The sequence below is a fragment of the Lissotriton vulgaris genome, chromosome 8 (genome assembly GCF_964263255.1).
Source record: "Lissotriton vulgaris chromosome 8, aLisVul1.2, whole genome shotgun sequence".
In the NCBI taxonomy this organism is placed as follows: Eukaryota; Metazoa; Chordata; class Amphibia; order Caudata; family Salamandridae; genus Lissotriton; species Lissotriton vulgaris.
The window spans coordinates 108233346-108257170 of NC_141696.1; the positions used below are offsets into that span (position 1 = coordinate 108233346).

Below are 23825 nucleotides of genomic sequence, written 5' to 3' on the forward strand. Positions count from 1 at the left end.
GGAACCAAGTGTCTGGAGGACCAGTTTGTCTAGGATACAGTGGTATAAGGATGGTGCGCCCAGAGCGCTTTGAGTTTGCGGACCCTCCTGGCCGAGGTTTTGGCCATTAAAATGGCAGTTTTGATGGTCAACAACCTAAGAGGACAATTGTGCAGAGGCGCAAAGGAGGCACACATGAAAAAGTGAAGGGCAAGGTTGAGGTTCCACTGAGGCATGATCTAGACATAAGTTAAAACACATGTTGGAGGCCTCTACAGAACATAGCCACAAACAGTGTCGTAAAAAGAGAAGGTTGGTTCAGCAACTGGAAAGAGCCAATCTAGCAGACCGGTAACCTTTAGCTGTGCCTAAAGCAGACCACTGCTGGGCAAAACAGAGTTCAAACTAAAGAACTCATGAACAAGGTTCAGATAAGGGGCCGACAATGTGAGAGGCAAACCATGATGCAAACGTTTCCCAATTGGAGTCATACACCGTCTTGGTGAAGAAACTCCTGGCTGCCAGAATAACATTCCAGACTTCAGGAGGAATGCTGCAAGCTGTCAACTTGTGCCCCTCAATCCCCTTGCATGGAGGTGGAGGGTGCGTAGGATTGTGTGCCGAACCCTACCCTGTTGCTGCAACAGAAGATCTTCCTGAGCTTCACTAGAGAACTGATGGTCCTGCTCAACAGCCCGAGATACAAGCCTCTCTGTGCCCAATCCAGAGCCTCAAGAATGAATTTGGTTTGGTTATTCCTCATCTTCTTGAGAACTTTAGGCAGGAGTGGTATTGGCGGAAAGGAATACAGGAGGCCGGAGCTCCACTTGAGACAAAAAGCGTCTCCAAGTTAGTGTTACCTTGGAAACTCCAGCATGCAGAACTGCTGAAATCGCACGTTCTCATCGGTGCCAAACACCAAGGGTCTCCTGACTCCTGAAAGAGACCTTGGACCACCTCCGAAAGGAGAAGCGAGGCATCTGCAGCAGAGGTTGGGGTTCGTTAGCCACCACTGCAGGTTTTTGCAACTCCCTCGAGATATGGACCATGTCGGTTTTCCCTGATGCTGTGCCCACTGGAACATCAGTTCCCACTGCAGAGCCCGCATATGCCATTAGGCATGTGTCCCAAGCAAGATGCAGGAGGGCCAATCAGCCTCAGAGTCTGTCACTGAAATCTAGGATAGAGGCTGAAACATTTGTGCTACAGCCTGAATATCCTAGGCTCACCATTCTGGTGGATAAGTCTGAACTGCACTGTGTCCAGATCAGCTCCAATGAAAGGGAGTATCTAAGACTGGATCAGGAGCGACTTAGGCACAAGGATAGCAAACCCCAGCAAATGCAGATGGTCTGCCGTAGTTTGGAGTTGACAGAACTGCTGGGACGAGCACGCCTTCAACTGTCAGTCGAGATAGGGGAAGACTAACACCACCTGGCCCCGCAGATGAACTGTGACCACGGCCATCACCTTTGAGAACACCGAAGGGGTGCTGTTAAGACCGAAGGGGAGCACAGCAAACTAAAAGTGCTTGTGGCCTACCATGAACTGCAGACAGTGTCTGTAGACCCGGCAGGAAGGGGATGTGGAAATAAGAATCTTCCGAATCCATCGCTACCATCCAATCACGTGGATCCAGGTCAGAAAACTTCCTCTGTCGTCCTTTGGCACCAAAAAAGTAGCAGAAGTAGCAACCACAACCTACTTCTGATGCTGGAACCCTCTCTATGGCATCCATTGGCCAAGAGAGCCTGCACTTCTTAAGGGAGCAAGGGGAAGGTCCTCGGTCAGCCGACCCCAAGAGGGTGAGATTGGTGGAATGGGTGCAACGAAGGGGAGGGAGTAGCCCCATTGAACTATCTTTAGTACCCAAAGGTCGGAGGTTACTGACTGCCAGTGAAGGTGATAACATATCTGGACTCCTACAGGGTGCCCATGATGGTCTGAAGTTGGACTGAAGAGGCATGGAGGCAGCAACGGATGAGAGGGGTGGACTTACCTGACCACTGGCCGCCTACATACATTGTCACGGGGACCTGCACCTTCTGCCACAAAGACTGAGATGCCTGCTGGCCATGGTGACTGGGATGGTATTTGCCACAGGGTAGCTCCTTCCGAAGACACAAATGGGGCAGAATGAAGATTTGGGTGGACTAGGAGGCCACAGGCAAGCCCAAGGACTTGGATGTAGCCCTGCTCTTCACGAAGCGCACCATCGCTGATTTTGCCTGTTCTCCAAATAGGCAAGAGAAATCAAAAGGCATGTCCAAGAATAAGCATGCATGTTTCTGGTCCAGGGAAGACATGGCTTGGCAGTTCAGGCTAGACTGTACCCATGCGCCGGGACACTCCATGGAGTAGCCGTGCGCTTTACAAATATGAGTTAACATAACATGAGGCACAGAGTCAAGACTGATTTGCATATAGTTGTGTCTGAACTGGGGTGGCGAAGTGAGCTAAAGAATGAGGACTGATTCAACTCCGATCTGCGACTGGGGGAAGAGTGTCTGAAAAGTTTCAGTACTCCGTTCATCATCTCCTTGTGTTTGCCAAGCAGCAGCATGGACATGCCCAGTAAAACTAGACATTCTCAGCCAGGTGCGACGCCACAAGGCCCCAGACTATGAAATTGCTCAGACTAGTGGCTCAGTCGTGTCAAGTCCACATCAGATGGAGAACTTTGCTGCATCTCTCCCGTAAGCAACCATCTGAGTATGACCCCGCACTTGCGCAACCAAATTCTACAGAGTATGGGGGAGAGTGGCCCATTAGACATGCAGCGGTCACGAATAGCAGTGCAAGGCTGGTGGAAAAAAACACCATTACCAAAGGTGCCTCTTGAATTCCATATCAGGAGTAGTATGGAATGCCTGATGATGAGGCTTAGCCCACCAAGCTTTCCGGGGCAGGTTGGTGGGTAAGAAAACTGGGATCCCCAGGAGCAGGGCAATGGGCAATCACCCATTGACAGGAGCCCCTGTGCAGAGCTAAGGCCAATCCCAAAGTAGCACATCCATAAGTGCTTCATTAAATGGAAGTAAGGGTACTGAGGGGGAAACTCCCAGATGAATCCACTGTGTGAAAACGTTAGTTTCAACTGTCACTTATGGCAGGTTAAGGTCCAGGACCTCAGCCGCTCTACGCACCACCATAAAAGAGGCTCACTCTTGTAGCCACAGTAGGAGGGGAAACCAGGCCGGTGTCAGGTGAGGTGTCTAAGCCTCTGCCGTCTCTCAGTTCCTCATACAAGTTGTCCTCACTAGTTCCTCTCCATAAAGGTCCATAGGCCCCTTCCAAACCTCGCCCTCTCAAGGCCTTTGAATTAAATATTGAAAGTGGCCCAACCCCAAAAAGGTGGCTGGGACTCCAACACGCACCAACAATATAAGACTATTGTTCATATCTTTTAAACGGTTTTACTTGGAAAAAAACATTTTTTTAAGAAAACAAACTCATTTTCATTTTGTTTTCACAAACATTTCAAAAATAATAGACCACATCTTAACAAAACTTCCAAATTATACATTTCCAAATGAATTATAGCCCAATGCATTTCGGAACACTTGGTCCCTTCTTCAGGGGTTTTCTGTTGGAAAAGACAAAACAAGTAAACATTTTCAAACAATGTGCAAATCGTGTCCCGAAATACATTGGATTATAATTTATTTGGAAATGTATAATTTGGAATATTAATGCATTCGTGTTTTGTTAAGATTTGGTCTATTATTTTTTAAATGTTTGTGAAAACAAAATGAAAATGAGTTCATGTTTTCTTGAAAAAATGTTTTTTGTCAAGTAAAAGCGTTTAAATGATATGAACAATAGTCTTATATTGTTGGTGCGTGTTGGAGTCCCAGCCGCCATTTTGGGGTTGGGCCACTTTCATTGTCCGATACATATGCTGAGCAGGCACAATTCCAACACTGCACACATACCTTAAAAAACACTGGATTAGTGTAGCACTCAAGTGCGCTTACTCACCTACATTCATTCTTTGAATTAAATAAGGCACTGGCTAATCTCCAGGTAGGATGTCCTCTGTCTGCACTGGAAACCGCGTCGCCCAACCAGCTCCATGTTGGAGTTGGGTAGAACGATGGGGATGGCACCTCCTACGGCCGTCTGCAGTATCGGTACTGGACCAAGCATTGAAGGTCTCAGTCTCACCCGTGGCTCCACTCTGGTTCTACCCCCACCCCTGAGGATCCTTGGGGCCAAACCTGCGCCAAAGGCGAACCAGCCAGCCTAGTTCCAGGAGGGACCCCAGCCCACGGGGCCCAAATATGCTCCAGAGGGGACAGGCCACAAAAAATTAGGTGCATTACCTCATAAAATTCTTTTAACTGGGTGGTGGTCACTCTGGCCGTTTGTTTTGTTTTCTCATTGTTGCAGTTTATCGCTTCCAGTTTGAGAAGAGCACTTCAAATGTGTCTGCCCATCTGAGGTAGATATTATCTACACTAGGTATGGAGAAGTGCTAATTCTGGTTGCCTTACTTGTGTTGCTTCACTTGAAATATGCTGGCATGGAGTAGAATCCAGTCTTGTTTCATCAGGTTTGAAGTTAAAGCATACAATCTACCATTAGACCATCATCATGGAACGGAGTATGATGGGTGAGACCACATGGCTGTGCAAAGCCTCTTACGAGACAGCTAGGTTCGTATTCATGTCCATTACCCTGCAGTCGTCAATGCAGGATATACAGCTGGTGCTGGTGGGAGCACTGTTAGCCAGTTGCATTGCATTTTTGAAATGTTGAACAACTGGATGAAAAAAGAAAATTGCATACTTAATCCATTGAAATGGGGAAGGTGCAAGTAAGCTAGAAGCCAGAAATGGGGAAATACTGCAACGATACCTGGCAGTCTGAATATCAACAGTTAAAAAGAACAACAAACATGCAACTTTGTGAAGAATGAGCTCTACTGTAGGAAAGAGCCTCTATTGACAAGGTTACACCATACTTTTTGCCTGGTATCTAATGCAACTTTTAAAGTGTAAGTGGTTCCAGCTAACTAGATTCCCAGGACCAGTTTTCTGGCCCTAAACTGTACTTGAGACTCCATATAAGTCCCTAGTAACTGGTACCCCTGGTGCCTAAGGTGTTGGGTCTAAAAGGGCACTGAACGGTTGCAACACAGATTGTCCCACCCTAACGGACCCCTAACCAAGCTCCTGCAAACTGCCATAGCAGCCTCCATGTCTTGGTGCAGAACAAAATGAAGAGTCGACATGGCACACATCTGTGCGCCATGTCCAAATAGAAATGCATGTGGCATAGGTAAGTCACTCCTACAGCCCGCCTTACAGCCCTAAGGCAGGGCACACTATATTCATGTGTGGGCATATCTGCCTCAGTGGATGTGTTCCTGTGCTCTCAAAATTCACCCTTAGATACCACGAGTGCAGAGGTAAGCCATACAGAGTACATGGGATGGACACTTGTGACTACGAGTTCCCCAGCTACATGTTGGCTTCACTGTACCCCCAGATCTTTGGTACCAAACAGTTTGTCTTATTAAACCCACATTGACGTCAGTGTTGGGTTCATTAATAAATGCATCCAGAGGGGGCACCTTAGAGATGCCCCCTGAAAACCGAACGACCATTGGTGTTCTCACCAGCCAGCCAGCTTAGACATGTTTCTGACCTCCTGAGGAGAGAGCCATCACTCTGAGGTCGGTTACACAGCCTGCTCCGGGCTGAGGTGTTGACTACAACTTCACGCAGGAACTGCATTCCAGAGCAAGAAGCTTGAACAGCTGAGCCTTCTTTGATATGGGCCCCTGGCCTCTCCAGATAGCGGAGATGCCAACCTCCCTGTTCTGATCCACCATTTTGGCAGCAGGACAGGCAGAAAAATGTGTAAGATTAGGAGGTGTGCCCACATCAAGCCAGCACCACTCCTAAGGTGGACCAGCTGATGTTGGACACCACCTTTGCAAATTCCTCCATCTGGTTTCAGATGGATTTAGCCTCCTAGGGTCAGGGTTATTCCCACATCCCAGAGGAACTGATTATATAGAGGGTGTAGACATCCTACAGTTAAATAGCCCATTGGCTACTACCAGCCATTCCCTATAACGCCTTAACATGGAGTATCTAGATGGCATCCCTGAACTCAAGAACTCCGATTCAACAGATCAAGAGAAGGACAAAGAGGAGTCACTGTTGGTGAGAACTGCAGAACAGCAACTTTTGGAGCGAACCCCTGCCTACTCACAACTCTTGACCAGTGAATCGTCAGTGCAAACTGGAGATCTACCACAACATGTTGAAACCTGCCAGCACTTCAAAAATCACCCTGGGGTGGAGTAGCTACTCGCCTGCAATCCCCAGGCACCAATAACCAGAGTGTGGTCCACCATCTTGCAGCTCCCTCGACCTACCGACGCTAGAGATGATCAGAAGGTACTCATGCTATGAAAAGCCAGATCTGTCTCCACACTATGTGAAAACACCAGGATCAACCAGAGCTGTGCAGCACCAACCCCCGGGGTACCGGCCGCAGTGCACCAAACACCAAAAGTGATAGTCTTATTTGGATTCTCACTCCACGATAGAGCAACCATCGAGGTAAGTCAGCATCACTGAGACCCACTTTGTGAGTGAACCAGTTGTCCTGATTTTGCCCATGCCAGCTGTTAGTCCTTAACTGCGAGGAGCATCTTTGGGCAAGCTGTCCACCTGACCCAACGTCTCTGCATTTTAGCTACCCCGCTTAGGTGCCGAAGAACTGGCTGAGCCCCATTGTTCCAAGACCCCTGGCGAGCCAAGCTCGGTTTGGGGGCTCCGACTGGTCCTTAAGTTCCCCTTTCAGCATGTTTTCAGGTGACCCTTCCCCTTCACTGTACCACTCCCAGCTGCAATCTCACCAGCCCCCTGCTCCCAGTGAAACCTGGGCAGTTCCTGAAGAACTGCTGGTAGTACTTTTGACCTTTGCCCACTACAACTCTAAACCTAAAAGGTGAACCCCTGAAACAGACTGTACTTACTGCTATGCATTTATGACTTTCCATTCCAAAGGATTACATTGTGCGTAAAAGCGCACAGGTTTTAAAGATTCCCTCACTTGTAAAAGCTAATAAAAACAGTACTTACTTTTGAACAAAATTCTTGGTTTTACAACATATATAAAAAAAGTGTTAGTCTAATTTTATAGTGTAGTTCCTGTATCTGCGATAGGCTCTGCGCATTGGAATAATATACACTATAGTTTTGACATAGGACTGAGGTCAGTATGTCACTATCGAGTACATTAAACTTAATTACTTGTACGTGCCAGCTAACTCAGAGTCACTAGAAACTTCTCGAATGAACAAGGGATTAGTTTGACAGCCGCATAAACATGGCAACTTTGTTTCCCTTAGAATCTAAACAATCTCAGAATAGTGGAAACAATAGATAACCATTTCAGTCAATCCTGCATGCTTGGTTTCTACAGCGGTACACAAATAGATAGAAGGGCGTTTCAATAAAAAGGGTTTATTGAACAGTTACTTCTCGTGCAAGAGATATGAACTGCTACTATCATACGACCGAATGCGAAGTATAATACGTACAGCGTTAACAGTAAGATGAAATAATACTGCAATAGCATGGCTTGTAGCTATGACATTCATAAAAATACATACATAAAAATACATACATAAATAACACAGGCTAAAATACTAATCTGTTGCTTCTAAAATAATCCTACCCCAGTTTACCTTACCTAAGTGTAGTACGAGGGAAGAAGTAGGTGCCATTTAGCTATAGTCGAGTTTAGCTATAGTTGCCAAGATTTGACAAAAGTCCCTCTAGGTTCTAGTCCGCTCCATAACTTAGAATGAGTGAGATTGGAATCTCTTTCGGGGCCTCGATCTCTAACACCCCGCAAGGGGAGTCAAACACTGGAGCTGGGTTGTCTGCGAGGAGGATGGCAACGTCTGGTCAGTGCGTCAGTTGGGGATTTCACTTCCTTCCGAACTTGCCGTGGCGAGCAGTGTCGTGCAAGTAGACAGCCGAACCATGGACCGTCATTCGCCAAGGCAAGTGAAGGTATATTTATACCTTGAAGGTGTTTAGGAATGCCAGTATTGACATAAAAGTCGGGCATAAGAACGTCATGAATGAACCCCTAAAGAATAGATGTTCATGCATAATAAGTGAGTACTTGGAGAAATCAATATCCAAGCAAAGGAAGTCCTAAAGGCTTAAGAGTCTATTTTTCCAAGAACTCGTTGTGACGTAAATGAATGGATGTAGGTGGCCATTGTAGGAGAGTAGGGTCTGCAATCCTATGATCACCCAGATTTTTTGCTTTTGTTTCACTGGTTTACGACTTTCTCTGGCTGTGGGCCTGCTAATCAGACCCACAACCTGGCTGTTCTCTTTCTAAATTACGATATGTACCCTAGGTGCATTTTCTAATTGGTACTGGGCCACCTTATCAGACCCCGTAACGCAGGGCATAGGTGTACCCAGGGCCGCCAGGGGCTGAAGCATGTATTATGCCACCCCTGGCTGGCCTCCTAAATTTGACACAACTGGCTGCACGACAGCTGGGGCGAAGACGTGTAACCACCCTTCGCTTGAGGTATAGTAGCTCTATATCTAACCATACAATGGACACCCGAGTTCCTATCAGTCACTCCTATGGCAGGCCTTAACAATCCTGAAGGCAGAGTGCGTGGGCTCGTGTGAGCTAGGTTCAGGCCCGAGCCGAGCCCGGTTGCAGCTTGCGGAATCAAGACCCAATAGCTGTTCCATGATAACGCGTACCATATCGGTAACTCCAGTGTCGCGTTATCAAGGCATGTCGAGTAAGATGTCATACGAATCGGGGTGCTGCCCTCTCACCAATTCTGGCGATGAGGTTAGCATCCCACCCTTCTAGAGGGACACGACATGTACGTAACTGTGAACCCCGGTTAAAGTTAACTGAAGCCTCAGCTCCACAAAATGGATGCTGCCACCACAGACACGAGTCTGACCTCCTGCTGCTGGGAGTCCTTCCAGCGAGGAGCACTTGGACAAAGGGTTTCCTGTCGAGGGCGCTGTTCGCACCGTCCCAGACAGGGTTTGTGTATTCTGGGTAGGTAGGGCTTTGGCGAGAAGGTGACTGCGGAGTGGCACCCCGGTGCTCACTACGCATCTGCCGGTTAGAACCAGTTCCAGGGGCGACAGCCCTGGCCTGGGGAAAGTCCGGCATGGGGAGAGGGGTGTAACTACCCCCCTTCCTGGTCCCACCCTTAGGGCAGGACCTAGTCATGTACCCACCCCTTTCTTTAGAATAAAGACCGGAGCGGGGACCCTTCCAAATTAGATCATCTTTGATTCAAGAACTACTTTCTACGAAAGGACATTCAAGACTCTTCTCAAGATTTCTCCCTTGTGGCTAAGGAGTAGTCACCCTGCATCAGCGGGCACCAACTAAGAACTCTGCGGGTTGCTGTAAGTCCTTCCTCAAGGAATCCGACGGCCCAGCTCGACGAGAACCGGCTTCCCTGGCACCTCTGACCTCTACCCACGTCATCAGCTCAGCTGTGATCTGTGGGTGCGACGAGACCTCGAGGGACCGGCCATCATCAGAACCTGCACGCTCTTAAAACCAGCACGACCATCGAGGTAACTCTCTGGTGAGTGCTCTGGGGTCCGAGAAGCCCCGACCCTGAGCCGCTCCAGCACCGAAATGCAGTCTCCCAGCATCTCCACGATCTGCGTGGGGCCCTTCTGCTCGCTGCTCAGCACGTTGTCTGGTCACTAGCCGCTGGCTTGTGCCCTTCTGTGACGACATCCGAGAATCATCACTGCTGGTCTGGTTGCTCCAGACTGGCCCTTGCTTCCATCTTTGCGAGAAGCACCCCGGACCCTCCTGGTCCACTCAAGACGCCATCTTAGGCCCACCACGTGGCCCTGAGATCTGCCAAGGCTTGTTGCCCCATCCTGGGCCCAGCGACGCCGACAGCATCATCCTTCGTGGGACAGCTCGCACCTCCACCGTGGTCGCCGACAACGCCTCCTGGTCCGTGAGACTGCAGAGCCTAGCGTCGCCCACTCACCTGGTCGAGGTGACGGCCAACCGGTGCCTTCCTGGTACCTTCTGACTACTGGCTAGTAGTACGAACTTGGTCCCCTCTGCTTTCAGGTTTCATCAATCTCCGATCCAGGCTTGGATCTCTACGAACTATTCAGCACTGGTCGCCGGCCAGCAACTCCTTTTCTTCCGGCTCCTGGCTCGTCAGCGAAGACCCCGACGCCTGTAAGACTTGTGCAGCCGCAGCCCTCGTGGCTAGGTAACTCGGCATTTCGGTGCCTGCATAGCCTCCTTACTCTAGGGTCCTGAGTCCCTCGCTTCCGACTTGCCTTATCGGGTCCGCCCGAGACCTTAATCTTTCCGTGTCCTCGGACACTTGTTTTAATTGTGCACTTGAAGTATTTGCTAAAGAGATTTGGTTTGTGCTTAGTACCCTGTCCTCATAAAGAGTACAGGGCTGTTGTGATTCTTAATAAATATACTGTTTATTTTCATAACACTTGTGTGGTGTCCTTTCAATGGGTGTTCAAGGGGTACATGTGTGGTAAACAGCTGGCTTAACGCGCCCTCTCGAGTCTTTAGCCTTAGACTGCTCGTATCCACGCTACTAGGATAGCTGGTCTATAGGTTGACTTACAACCAAACACCATAAGGGTCGTTGGAACGATACATAGCGGTCGCTAGAATAGCGAACGTTGCATATCGGGCCAACTTCTCACAGCCATGACTTTCATTAGCATGGAGAATGCCTAAATAAGGGCTGGATTTCTATGCCTAAATAAGGGCATTGTGAATTGCACCTATAAAAGGGCATTAATCGGGAAATCTATATACGGAATCTAAACCGACACAACAATTAGGTCGCTGATGTATTCTTTGTGTGTGTGTGTCATCTATTGACTTGGAGTACAAATGCTTAGCACTGCCTAACAGATCGCCAACACAACCACAAAATAACATTACCGAATTATGCCCCTGTAGGACAACTAGGGGATCCACTGGACTCTACACAGTGTACGTCTTTTTAGGGCACTATATAGAGCCAGCTTCCTACACCTACTAACTATGCAAAAAGCATCTCAGCTAACAAATCCTTAATGCCAACACTCTACAAATAAACGGTCGTCAACGTAGTATATGAAATACATCATTTAACCACTAACATTTCTTTACAGATTTTAGATCACTTGTTTCTAATAATTTCCATGTTCTAGTACGAAAGGTTAGCAACATTTTACATACAGTGTTCACTGAATGTTTCTGTACTACATGCATTGTATAAGATGTATCTACTTTCAGCAATATACGCAAGATCAAAGCACCGGCAAAGCTCACATTTGTATAATGGATTTTAGTGCATACCTTTTCATCTAAAGCAATGACCAGGTCGGACTCCATTTGCTGTTCTTTTAATTTCCACTCATGATGAGCCTTTGCATATTCATCAGAAATCTCATTTAGTTCACTTTTAGTCCGTGTAAGCCGATGTTCTGTTTCACGAACCTGAATCAATAGAAGCAAGAGTTTTATTACATATACGTTTATTTTGGACTGTAGATTATGCTTGCCTCTATTTTTTTTTTTTAAGTAACCTTTACAGAGAAGTTGGTTTCCCCTCCTAAACCGAAGTTGTGTGATGTTTGTGCAAAATAACACTTTTATTTGTGAGCATTAACAGTCACACAGTTTCGGATTTCCGTTTTAATCGAAAGTTGAAGTCTAAGTCAATGGCTTAAAAGCTTTGATAAATTATGCCAACAGAAGCTTTCATTTAGTTTTGGAGCACATAAAACTGGTAATTCAAAAATGTCATCTGCAAAACTGCAAGCTTCTAATTTTTAAACACCCACATGGATGAGTAATTTGCAGGACAGCACAAACTAGAAACCATAATAGCAATTCCACAAATATGTGGTAAAGTATAACCATGTATGTACTGACAGTGTACTCTCACGCATATGAGAAATCCATCTTAAACTCCTGGATTTAGGCCTACAGAACAATTTACTTGCCTTTAGCAACAATCTTTCGAGTGGATCACCCCACACATCTTGAATCTACCTAGGCACCCTACTGGATAAGGACAAATTACAACTGCTCTCCTGCTCCCATCATACAGCTCCTAAGAATCAAGTAGGACTGTGTATCCGGAGAACATAAATCTCAAAATATGGGGACAGATCACACACAGTATGTTTTAGAATTCCTAGCTAGCTCACAGTGTGCCATCTGGACCCCTAACCTCACAGGGTACTGGATCTCAGAACATGACCACACTTATTCCCAAAGGAAATCATTGACATAGATCTACCCTTTTGCTGCTACACAGTCAAGCCTAAAGAGACGAGAAATATACAAATTGGCTTTTCAAACATTTATTGAAGCAACTATTCTTCTAAAAAAAAAACATGAGCTGCAATTATTAGCAGAAGAAAACAAAGCATTGTAACCAGCATAAGAATGGGGAACATGATACAGTTCAACCATTACGGCAATATTGTATTATATGAAAATGATTATACATCTACTTTTAGTCTTACAAAGTACTACCTACATTATCGAGAGCATAGTGGGAATTACCCTCTACCAGATGTCTTGGGACAACCCAACCCCCACCATATCTGTGTATGATGTATCTTGAAGCCAATGTGGTGTAGAACAGGTGAACGTCCTTTGAAGGATACAGATCAGAGTCAGCAAGGCTGCATCTCAGCCACAGTAAAGCATTCCAGGATAATCTGTAGAAGTGCTTTTCTGACAAATGTGGCTCAGATGGTTTCTATAATAAAAGCACTGTTCCAAATGCACTGTGTCAAAGTTGCAGCGCTGATGTGATTATCTTGCGACTCAGAGCGGTCGCAAAACGGACACTAAAAGCAAGGGCATCATGCTCAGTTTTCCTTAGCCTTGGACAGAGTGTACCGGCAACATGATAAAATGCTCACTTAGAAATATGGTGCAAAGCGAATACTTTCTAAGTATGTTATCATGTAAGTGCAAGGCTTAAAAAATATCATGTAAAAAAAGGTGTCAAGCTTAAACTTGCAGTACAAAAGACTGTGTGCAGGCTATGTTGAACCTTACAACACTCGGGTAGGTGGCGATTTAGTTCACCTCAACACCAACACGTCTCCAAACTCAACATTAGTGGAGCCCTATAAGAACCACTCCAGCACATCAATGATTTCTTGTCAGTCTCAAAGAGGCAATAATGAGTGCAACTACAGTGACAATTCAGGCCTAAAGTGGTATATTAATGGACCTAGATCATTTTTCAGTACTGGGAGGAGGGCAGAATCATTGAGAAATCTGTAGGCCTATCCAACAGAATAATCTTGATATATGAAATTAACTTGTTCCCATGGATACTTCCATCTACAAACTACTCACCTCGAATTCATACCTAAGCAGTATCTCCAGGTTGTGGGTCTGGGGAAATGATTGAATTAAGACGACCAGCATAACACACCTGTGAAAAGCAATCCATATGGACTTTAGAATAAAGGCAGTAATATACGATAAAGGTGTGAATTGAAACTTCGGGGTAGCACACCAGATGTCCAAAATAGGGACACCTCTGAAATAGATAAAGAAACGCCCTTTGGTTTGGTGGCAGGGACCGTGAGTCTGCCCAGAGGCTCATTGGTGGCAATAGCATAGCTGATCTAAATACACAACACAACTGACCTGGAAAGTAGCTTCTTCTGAATGGCCCGGACATATTTGGCACCCACATACATGCTGAACAGCTATCAAATCAGTATTCTTCTAGTCTTAACCATGTAGAGGCTCAAAGCCCTGAAGTTCCAGGAGGTGGAGCCATTCCACAACCTTGAAGGGAGTACGAGACAGCGGCACGGTGATAGACTGGACTAAGTGAAACAGTCACAACTTTAGGCAGGACAAAAAGTTACTTACCTTTGGAAACACTCTTTCGGTTCAAGTTCAGGAATTTGAATAGCGCACTACTCACCCAGAGGGTCTCAAGGCGCTTGGGGAAGGAGATGCATTATTTATCGAATAGCCAGGTTTTAAGTTCCTTTCTGAAGGAGATGTGGTTCTGGGTAAGGCGGAGGTGAGTGGGGAGAGAGTTCCAGGTTTTGGCCGCCAAGTAGGAGAAGGATCTTCCTCCCATGGTGGATCTATGAATACGCGGAACAGCGGCGAGGGCTTGATTGGAGGATCTTAGTTGGCGGGTGGGTGTGTAGGACAGTCGTGTGTTGAGGCATTCGGGTCCTAGTTTGTAGAGGGCCTTGTGTGCGTGGGTGAGGAGACGAAACGTTACTCTCTTGTTGACGGGAAGCCAGCGGAGGTCTTTCAGGTGGCCTGTAATGTGAGCTTGGCGCGGGATGTCCAAGATGAGTCTGGCTGATGCGTTTTGGATGCGTTGGAGTTTTTTCTGTAGTTTGGCTGTGGTTCTGGCGTAGAGGGTGTTTCCATAGTCCAGTCGGCTTGTGATCAGTGCGTGGGTGACAGTCTTTCTTGTTTCGGTGGGGATCCATCGAAAGATTTTTTTGAGCATACGAAGTACGTTGAAACAAGAGGATGAGAAGGCGTTGACTTGTCTGGTCATCGAGAGGGAGGAGTCTAGGATGAAGCCTAGGTTACGTGCGTGGTCTGTGGGTATGGGTGCCGTGCCCAGGGCCGATGGCCACCATGAGTCGTCCCAGGCAGAGGGGGATGATCCTAGGATGAGGACTTCCGTTTTGTCTGAGTTAAGTTTTAGGCGGCTGTTTTTCATCCATTCGGCTACTTCTTTCATGCCTTCCTGAAGATTGGTTTTGGCGGTTGTGAGAAGGTGGCCTGATATGCAGTGCTCACTATTCTAGTGAACACTATGTATCAGTCCAGCAACCCTTATTGATGATTGGTTGTAAGTCAACCTTATAGACCAGCTATCCTAGTAGCGTGGATACGAGCAGTCTAAGGCTAAAGACTCGAGAGGGCGTGTTAAGCCAGCTGATATACCACACATATACCCCTTGAACACCAAGTGAAAGGACACCACACAAGTGTTATGAAAATAAACAGTGTATTTATTAAAATCACAACAGCCCTGTACTCTTTATGAGGACAGGGTACTAAGCACAAAACAAAACTCTTACGAAAATACTTAAGTTAGCACAGTATATACAAATGCCCGAGTGGCACGGAAAACCATATACTCTGGAAGTGGAATGCGAAATTACTAGCAGGTAAGTACAGTACTAATAGGCTGTGGAATCGCTAGGACTTGACTATAGAATCGTTAGATTACTTCTAGGAGACCCAGGGGACTCGGGTGCAGAGTGTGCACTCTCACGCGTGATGCGGGATAAAGTCTATGGTAGCTAGATTTCACAGAGTTAGTGTTCTCGGGCGAACCCGACCTGGTAGGAGGAAAACGAAAGTGGATTCTGACCCTTGGATAGTGAGGCTATGCTGGGGCACCAAAATGCCGAAGTTACCTAGCCCAGGGGCTGCAGCTGCATAGGTCTCAAAAGACGTCGGGAATCCTCGTTGACGGACCAGGAGCCTGGAAGAAAGATGCTGGCAGGCGACCAGTGAAGAGAGTTCGAAGTGATCCAAGCCTGGATCTTGAAGAGAGATGACACCTGAAAGCAGAGGGGACCAAGTTCGTGACTACTAGCCAGTAGTCAGGTGGCACCAGGAGGGCACCGGATGGTAGTCACCTCGACCAGGTGAGTGGGCGACGCTGGGCTCTGCAGTCTCACGGACCAGGAGGCGTTGTCGGCGACCAGGATGGAGGTGCGAGCTGTCCCACGAAGGTTGATGCTGTCGACGTCGCTGGACCCAGGATTGGGGCAACAAGTCTTGGCAAATTCAAGCCCACGCGGTGGACCTAAAATGGCGTCTGGAGAGGATCAGGAGGGTCCGGGGTGCTCCTCTTTTGGAAGGGAGCAAGGGCCAGTCTGGAGCAACCAGACCAGCAGTGGTGATGTAGTCGGTCGTCGTCGGGAAGGCCACAAGCCAGCGGGCTAGTAGCCAGACAACGCGGTGAGCTGCAAAAAGCAGAAGGGCCCCACGCAGGTCGTGGAGATGCTGGGGGGCTGGACTTCGGTGCTGGAGCTGCTCAGGGTCGGGGCTTCTCGGACCCCAAAGCACTCACCAGAGGATCCCTCGGCGGTCGTGCTGGATAGAAGTCGTGCAGTTCTGATGATGGCCGGTCCCTCGAGGTCTCGTCGCACCTACGGTTCTCAGCTTAGCTGTAGAGGTAGGTAGAGGTCAGAGGTGCCAGGGAAGCCGGGTCTCGTCGAGCTGGTCGGTCGGATTCCTGAGGAAGGACGTGCAGCAAACCGCAGAGTTCTTAGATAGTGCCTGCGGCTGCAGGGTGACTACTCCTTAGCCACAAGGGAGAAATCTTGAGAAGAAGTCGAGAGTTCCTTTCGTAGAAAGTAGTTTCTTGATTCAAAGATGATCTCATTTGGAAGGGTCCCGCTCCTGCCTTTATCCTAAAGAAAGGGGTGGGTATGCGACTAGGTCCTGCCCTAGGGGTGGGACCAGGAAGGGGGGTGGTTACACCCCTCTCCCATGCCGGACTTTCCCCAGGCCAGGGGCTGGTGTGCCCCTGGAACTGGTTCTAGCCGGCAGATGCGTAGTGAGCACCGGGGTGCCACTTGCAGTCACCTTCCTGTAAAGCCCTGCCTACCCAGGATACACAAAACACTGTCTGGGATGGTGCTAGCACCGCCCCCGACAGGAAACCCTTTGTCCATGCTCTCCTCGCTGGAAGGACTCCCAGCAGCAGGAGGTCAGACTCGTGTCTGTGGTGGCAGCATCCATTTTGTGGAGCTGAGGCTTGAGTTAACTTTAACCGGTGTTCACAGTTACATACATGTCGTGTCCCTCTAGAAGGGTGGAATGCTAACCCCGTCGCCAGAATTGGCGAGGGGTTAGTATTCCAATTCGTATGACACCTTACTCGACATGTTTTGATAAAGCAATACCAGAGATAGCATTTAACCGCGAGGATTATAATGCACTTAAGAGTATATGGTATGCGTTATCATGGAACAGCTATTAGGACTTGGTTCCGCAAGCTGCAGACGGGCTCAGCTCATGCCAGAGCACCATCTCACACGATTCCAAGCACTCTGCCTTCAGGATTGTCAAGGCCTGCCATAGGAGTGACTGATAGGAATCTGTGTGTCCATTTTTAGGGTTAGATATAGGTATACTATAAAGCAAAGGGTGATTACACCACCTTGCCCCAGCTGTCGTGCAGCCAGTTGTGTCAGATTTAGATGGCCATCCAGGGGTGGCATAATACATGCTTCAGCCCCTGGTAGGCCCTGGGTACACCTATGCCCTGAGTTACAGGGTCTGATAAGGTGGCCCAGTGCCAATTGGAAATGTACCTAAGGTACATGGAATCCATTTTAGAGAGAGCAGTAGACCTGGGGTCCTGATTGGCAGGGCCCCAGGCCAACTAAGTCGGAAAACCAGCAAAACACCAGGCAAAAAGTTGGGGGCAACCATAGTCCGGTATCCACCTTCCTACAGGGCATACGAGCACTAGCCTTCCTGCTGGTTGACATACAATATTTCTACCTTGTTGTAAGGACACAAACCAACTGACTGACAGGGCAAAGGATAGGAAGCTGGCTTTCTATAAACTATACCAAAGTAAGGAATAGTGCGCACAGAGTCCAGTGAATCCCTAAAGGTACAGCAGAGGCTAAATTAGGTAAGTACTAACAGGTCTCTTTGTCGTACTGCGGGGGGCAGTCAAGCTAATCCAGAGGGTTGAAGCTTTTATTGTATTCACTCAATCAAGGACTGACTACACACACTCAGACATAATCCAGTCCAATTGTGTAAGTGTAAAAAATGTATACTTCTGGTTTATTTCTAGAATGAACAGGACTTGGTTCAGGTAGGTAAAATCCACCCTCAATTGTAAAACTTTATACAGAAATGCAACTGGGAATGGATTTGCAATTGTTGTAGTTTGGTATTGGTTCAAGAACCAATTTAGCAAACTGCAGCATGCCTTTGGAACTTCCCCTTCCTGGACCCAGCTCATCGTTAGGGGGGTGGGGGGGGGGTGGGGGGGGGGCGCGACACCTCCACCCAGGATGGACTTTGTTTTTGGATGCAGAGGCTCTCTACCCAGTAGTCCAGAAACCTGTCTGGTGGTGGCAAATTGCAGGCAGCAATTCATCTCCAAGATGGCCTCTGTGTGCACTTTACATTAAATCCCACACTGGCATCAGCATGTGTTTAATATGCTGAGAAGTTTGCTACCAAACTTCCCAGATTTTAGTAAATCCATTATGGAGCTCATAATGACCAACTCACAGACCATATACCCTTTTTTGCTTCACTACACTTACAATGTCTAAGAATGGACTTAGGCAAAGGTACATCTGTTCCCCTACAGTGCCTGACTGTTTGTGCACCCTGCTAAAGGGGTGGCTTACCAGGGCCTCAGGCAGTGGGTTGCAGGCAAGGAACAAAGGGATGTGTTGCCATGTCAACTTCACTTTTCTCAGCGCCTGCAAAGGCAGTGTTTTAAGGTACAGGACCTTTAAGGGTGGCACAATATGTGCTGCAGCCCTTGGCCTTACCTGGTCATGGTGTCCTAGGTAACCATGGTACCTTTTATAAGTGTCCTACATATGGCTGTAGAGGTGCCAATTGTGAGTACCAATGTAGTTTTAGGAACACAGGTCCTGGGAACCTGATTGGCAGGGACCGGGGGCACATCAAGTCAAACTGCATCAGAAATCTGGTAGTGTGTGTGTGTGTGTGGGGGGGGGGGGGGGGAGGAGGGGGGGGGGGGGGGGAGACAGTTACTGCAACAGAAACCCTGCATTCTACACAGGGTACATAATTTGGATCAGTGTTAGGTTGTATGCTTCCTTGTAGCCGGATACTTGTCCTCTGCACTGCTGTGGTCAGTTGGTCTGTCTAGCTGCCTTGGATTCAGTTTTTGGGGACATACACAAGACATTGTAGTGCTGTTTAGGTGTCTTGGCGAGCTGGATGATTTGTCTTTTTCTCTGGTGACCGCAAGGATAGCAGGAGCGCAGTCTTTGGGCAGCAGGGATTTTTCGTTCTTCAGTGCAGCTGTCTTTTGTTTGACCAGCAACAATGTTGCTCTGCAGTTTACTTCTGCCCAAGTGCTTCTCAGGTTTCATGATGTCAGTGTGTAGCGAGTCGCATTGGCTTTAACCTTCCTTTAGAGCAATGTATTGGCATTGCAAATGCTGGTTATCGGTCACCCAACTAACCAGCACACACAAACACTACTTACAAAAACGTACTACTTTCCTTATGAATCCCTTCCCATCATCCTATCCAGACTCAACTAAACACACAATAAATCAAGAGCACAAACCTAACCCAACTAATGCACTCCACCACCAAAAAGAGAACAAATAACAAATAAATTATAACCTCTAATCTTGGGTCCAGGAGCAGCGCTCTACTCGTCACAAAGCGCGATATCGCCTCCTCAGTGGTGGTAAGCGCTATATAAATACCACTTACAATTGCAATCATACACACAATCTGCTGTAATCCTTGCCTCGTCTTGCACTTTCTTCTCCTGATGTGGCAAATCAACGATCAATTTTGGAGGCTTAGTCTGGGACCAATGCAAAATTTCTGGTCATGAAAAATGTGCTGAATGCATGCTAATTGTACGTAGGAAAGAACTAATCCAAATAACCGACTAAGACTAAGTGGACCCATTTGCCTTCTTGACAAGATGGCTAATCCAAGGTTTTGGTACTAATAAGACATTTGGTCACGTAGATGACAACCAGTTAATGAGCGCAAAGTGTAATTGAATGGCACACTGTTCATAGCCGCGATTATGTGGAGTGAAGTAAGACACCCACAAGATTGCTAATATTTCTCAGGTTCTACTGAGCATCACGTGCCCTTTAGTAACCATATGACTGTTCGATTTTTCCAGTGTTCCTTATTCATGTTGGAGGCGGATTTGAATTTTACTTTCTTGTGAACACACAACTACATCCATATCTGGTAAATGATATTTTGATGTGCATCTTGAAGCGGATATAAAATCGGACTGGTTCACAATAGCAAACTAATAATGGATTTAATTATTGCAGGGCACACAGTTCTGGTACCGTTGTGTAGAGATTTTCCTCACAGAATCAAGGCCCTCTAACTCTTTATGCCAATGTGGTGAAGACAGTTCTCACCACCGGTCGGAAGATCTGAGAACTCCAACATGGCCGTCGACATACCACTAACAGGAAATAGTGGTGATGGTCTAGACGTTTTACCCCAAAAAAGCCGGAAGCAGGAACCAGGAGGGGGGACAAAAGGCGGAGACAGACAGAAGAGAGGGTCTCAAGCTGGCGCAAGGAGGACGGAAGGAGACGAGGAAGAAGCCAACGCGACTGGCAGAACCGAGTAAAATACGAGGGACGCCACGGAAGAAGACTTCCAGCCTGACTGATCTGCGGGAGCAGGAAGTGAGCCAACGAGTAAAGCAAACAGGACCTGCTCTCCAAGAAGGGAAACGGAGGCGTGTTCTCCCTATACCACGGCCCTGGAGGGTCATGGCGTCAGGCAAGTGGCAGCCGCGCGCCCATTCTCTTTCAGGGGTTGGTGGGCGGGTCTAAGGGCCACACCAAAAACAGCACGTTGAGTCCTCACATAGGCACTGCACCTTAGGGACACCGGTGGTGGCGCATGTGAGAAGGTGGCCTGATATGCAGTGCTCACTATTCTAGTGAACACTATGTATCAGTCCAGCAACCCTTATTGATGATTGGTTGTAAGTCAACCTTATAGACCAGCTATCCTAGTAGCGTGGATACGAGCAGTCTAAGGCTAAAGACTCGAGAGGGCGCGTTAAGCCAGCTGTTTACCACACATATACCCCTTGAATACCAAGTGAAAGGACACCACACAAGTGTTATGAAAATAAACAGTTATTTATTTAAAGATCACAACAGCCCTGTACTCTTTATGAGGACAGGGTACTAAGCACAAACCAAAACTCTTACAAAAATACTTAAGTTAGCACAGTATATACAAATGCCCGAGGGGCACGGAAAACCATATACTCTGAAAGTGGAATGCGAAATTACTAGCAGGTAAGTACAGTACTAATAGCTTTTGGAATCGCTAGGACTTGACTAGGGAATCGTTAGATTACTTCTAGGAGGCCTAGGGGACTCGGGTGCAGTGTGTGCACTCTCACGCGAGATGCGGGACAAAAGTCTATGGTAGCTAGGAATTAGAAAGTTAGTGTTCTCGGGCGAACCCGACCTGGTAGGGAGAAAACGAAAGTAGATTCTGACCCTTGGATAGTGAGGCTATGCTGGGGCACCGAAATGCCGAAGTTACCTAGCCCAGGGGCTGCAGCTGCATAGGTCTGAAAAGACGTCGGGAATCCTCGTAGACGGACCAGGAGCCGGAAGAAAAGATGCTGGCCGGTGACCAGTGAAGAAAGTTCAGTCGGATCCAAGCCTGGATCTTGAAGATAGATGACACCTGAAAGCAGAGGGGACCAAGTTCGAGACTACTAGCCAGTAGTCAGTGGGCACCAGGAGGGCACCGGATGGTAGCCACCTCGACTAGGTGAGTGGGTGACGCTTGACTCGAAGATCTCACGGACCAGGAGGCGTTGTCGGCGACCAGGATGGAGGATCGAGCTGTCCCACGAAGATAGAAGCTGTCGGCGTCGCTGGACCCAGGATTGGGCAACAAAGCCTTGGCAAATTCAAGCCCACGCGGTGGACCTAAAATGGCGTCTGGAGTGGACCAGGAGGGTCCGGGGTGCTTCTCTTGAAGAAGGAAGCAAAGGCCAGCCTGGAGCAACCAGACCAGCAGTCGTGAAGTCGTTGGGCGTCGTTCAGAGGGCCACAAGCCAGCCGGCTAGTAGCCAAACAACGCGGTGCACAGCAAACAGCAGAAGGGCCCCACGCAGATCGTGGAGATGCAGGGGGGCTGATCTTGGGTGCTGGAGCTGCGCAGGGTCGGGGCTTCTCGGACCCCAAAGCACTCACCAGTGGAGGACACGGTGGGCTTGCAGTAAAGATGTCGTGCAGTCTTGGCGATCGTCGGTCCCTTGAGGTCTCGTCGCACTCACGGTTCTCAGCTGGGCTGTAGAGGTGAGTAGAGGTCAGAGGGGCCAGGGAAGCCGGGTCTCGTCGAGCTGGGTCGTCGGATTCGTGATGAAGGACTTGCAGCAGACCGCAGTGTTCTTTAGGATGGTGCCTGCGGATGCAGGGTGACTACTCCTTAGCCACAAGGGAGAATCTTGAAGAAGAAATCGTGAAGTCCTTTCGAAGAAAGTGGTATCTTGATTCCAAAGATGATCTAATTTTAACAGGGGGCCCGCTCCCATCTTTATACTAAAAAAGGGGGCTGACCCGGTGACTAGGTCCTGCCTATGGGTGGGACTAGGTGGGGGGTGGTTACACCCCTCAGCCATGCCGGACTTCCCCAGGCCAGGGGCTGGTGTGCCCCTGGAACTGGTTCAGACCGGCCTATGCGTAGTGAGCACCGGGGTGCCACTCAGCAGTCACCTTCCTGTAAAGCCCTGCCTACCCAGGATACACAAAACCATGTCTGGGACGGTGCTAGCACCGCCCCTGACAGGAAACCCTTTGTCCAGGCTCCCCTCGCTGGAAGGACTCCCAGCTGCAGGGGGTCAGACTCGTGTCTGTGGTGGCAGCATCCATTTTGTGGAGCTGAGGCTTCAGTTAACTTTAACCGGGGTTCACAGTTACATACATGTCGTGTCCCTCTAGAAGGGTGGAATGCTAACCCCGTCGCCAGAATTGGCGAGGGGTTAGTATTCCAATTCGTATGACACCTTACTCGACATGTTTTGATAAAGCAATACCAGAGATAGCATTTAACCGCGAGGATTATAATGCACTTAAGAGTATATGGTATGCGATATCATGGAACAGCTATTAGGACTTGATTCCGCAAGCTGCAGACAGGCTCAGCTCATGCCAGAGCACTATCTCACATGATTCCAAGCACTCTGCCTTCAGGATTGTCAAGGCCTGCCATAGGAGTGACTGATAGGAATCTGTGTGTCCATTTTAGGGTTAGGTATAGGGATACTACACCTACAGCAAAGGGTGATTACACGACTTTGCCCCAGCTGTCATGCAGCCAGTTGTGTCAAATTTAGGAGACCAGCCAGGGGTGGCATAATACATGCTGCAGCCCCTGGTAGCCCTGGGTACACCTATGCCCTGAGTTACAGGGTCTGATAAGGTGGCCCAGTACCAATTGGTAGATGCACCTAGGGTACATGAAGTAATTTAGAAAGAGAACAGCCAGGCTGTGGGTCTGATTGGCAGGCCCACAGCCAGAGAAAGTCGTAAACCAGTGAAACAAAAGCAAAAAATCTGGGTGATCATAGGATTGCAGACCCTACTCTCCTACATGACCCCCCCCCAAACTTTGGGACAATAAGCTAACCTTGACCAGGTGAGTCTTCTTGTTCTAAGTGGAAATATCTGGAGAGCCCATCGGCATTGCCATGATCAGTACCAGGTCTATGTTCCACTGTAAAGTCCATCCCCTGTAGGGAAATGGACCACCTAAGCAGTTTGGGGTTTTCACCCTTCATCTGATTTAGCCACAAGAGGGGCTTATGGTCGGTCTGAATCTTGAAGTGAGTGCCAAACAAGTATGGCCTCAGCTTCTTCAGGGCCCAAACCACAGCAAAGGCCTCCCTCTCAATAGCTGACCAATTCTTCTCTCTGGGGGTCAGCCTTCTGCTTATAAAAGCAATGGGCTGATCCTGACCATCAAAATTCAGTTGAGAAAGAACAGCTCCCACACCCAACTCAGAAGCATCTGTTTGGACAATG

At 48.1% G+C, this 23825-nt stretch overlaps 1 protein-coding gene across 1 annotated transcript in view; it reads right to left on the reverse strand.

Moving 5' to 3' along the window:
• Positions 1–23825, reverse strand: part of NUMA1 (nuclear mitotic apparatus protein 1) — a 739614-nt gene that overhangs the window by 383435 nt on the left and 332354 nt on the right. Inside the window, exon 12 of the mRNA XM_086936049.1 lies at positions 11362–11502. Coding sequence (XP_086792175.1) covers positions 11362–11502 — 141 coding nt within the window. The remainder of the gene's footprint in view (positions 1–11361; positions 11503–23825) is intronic.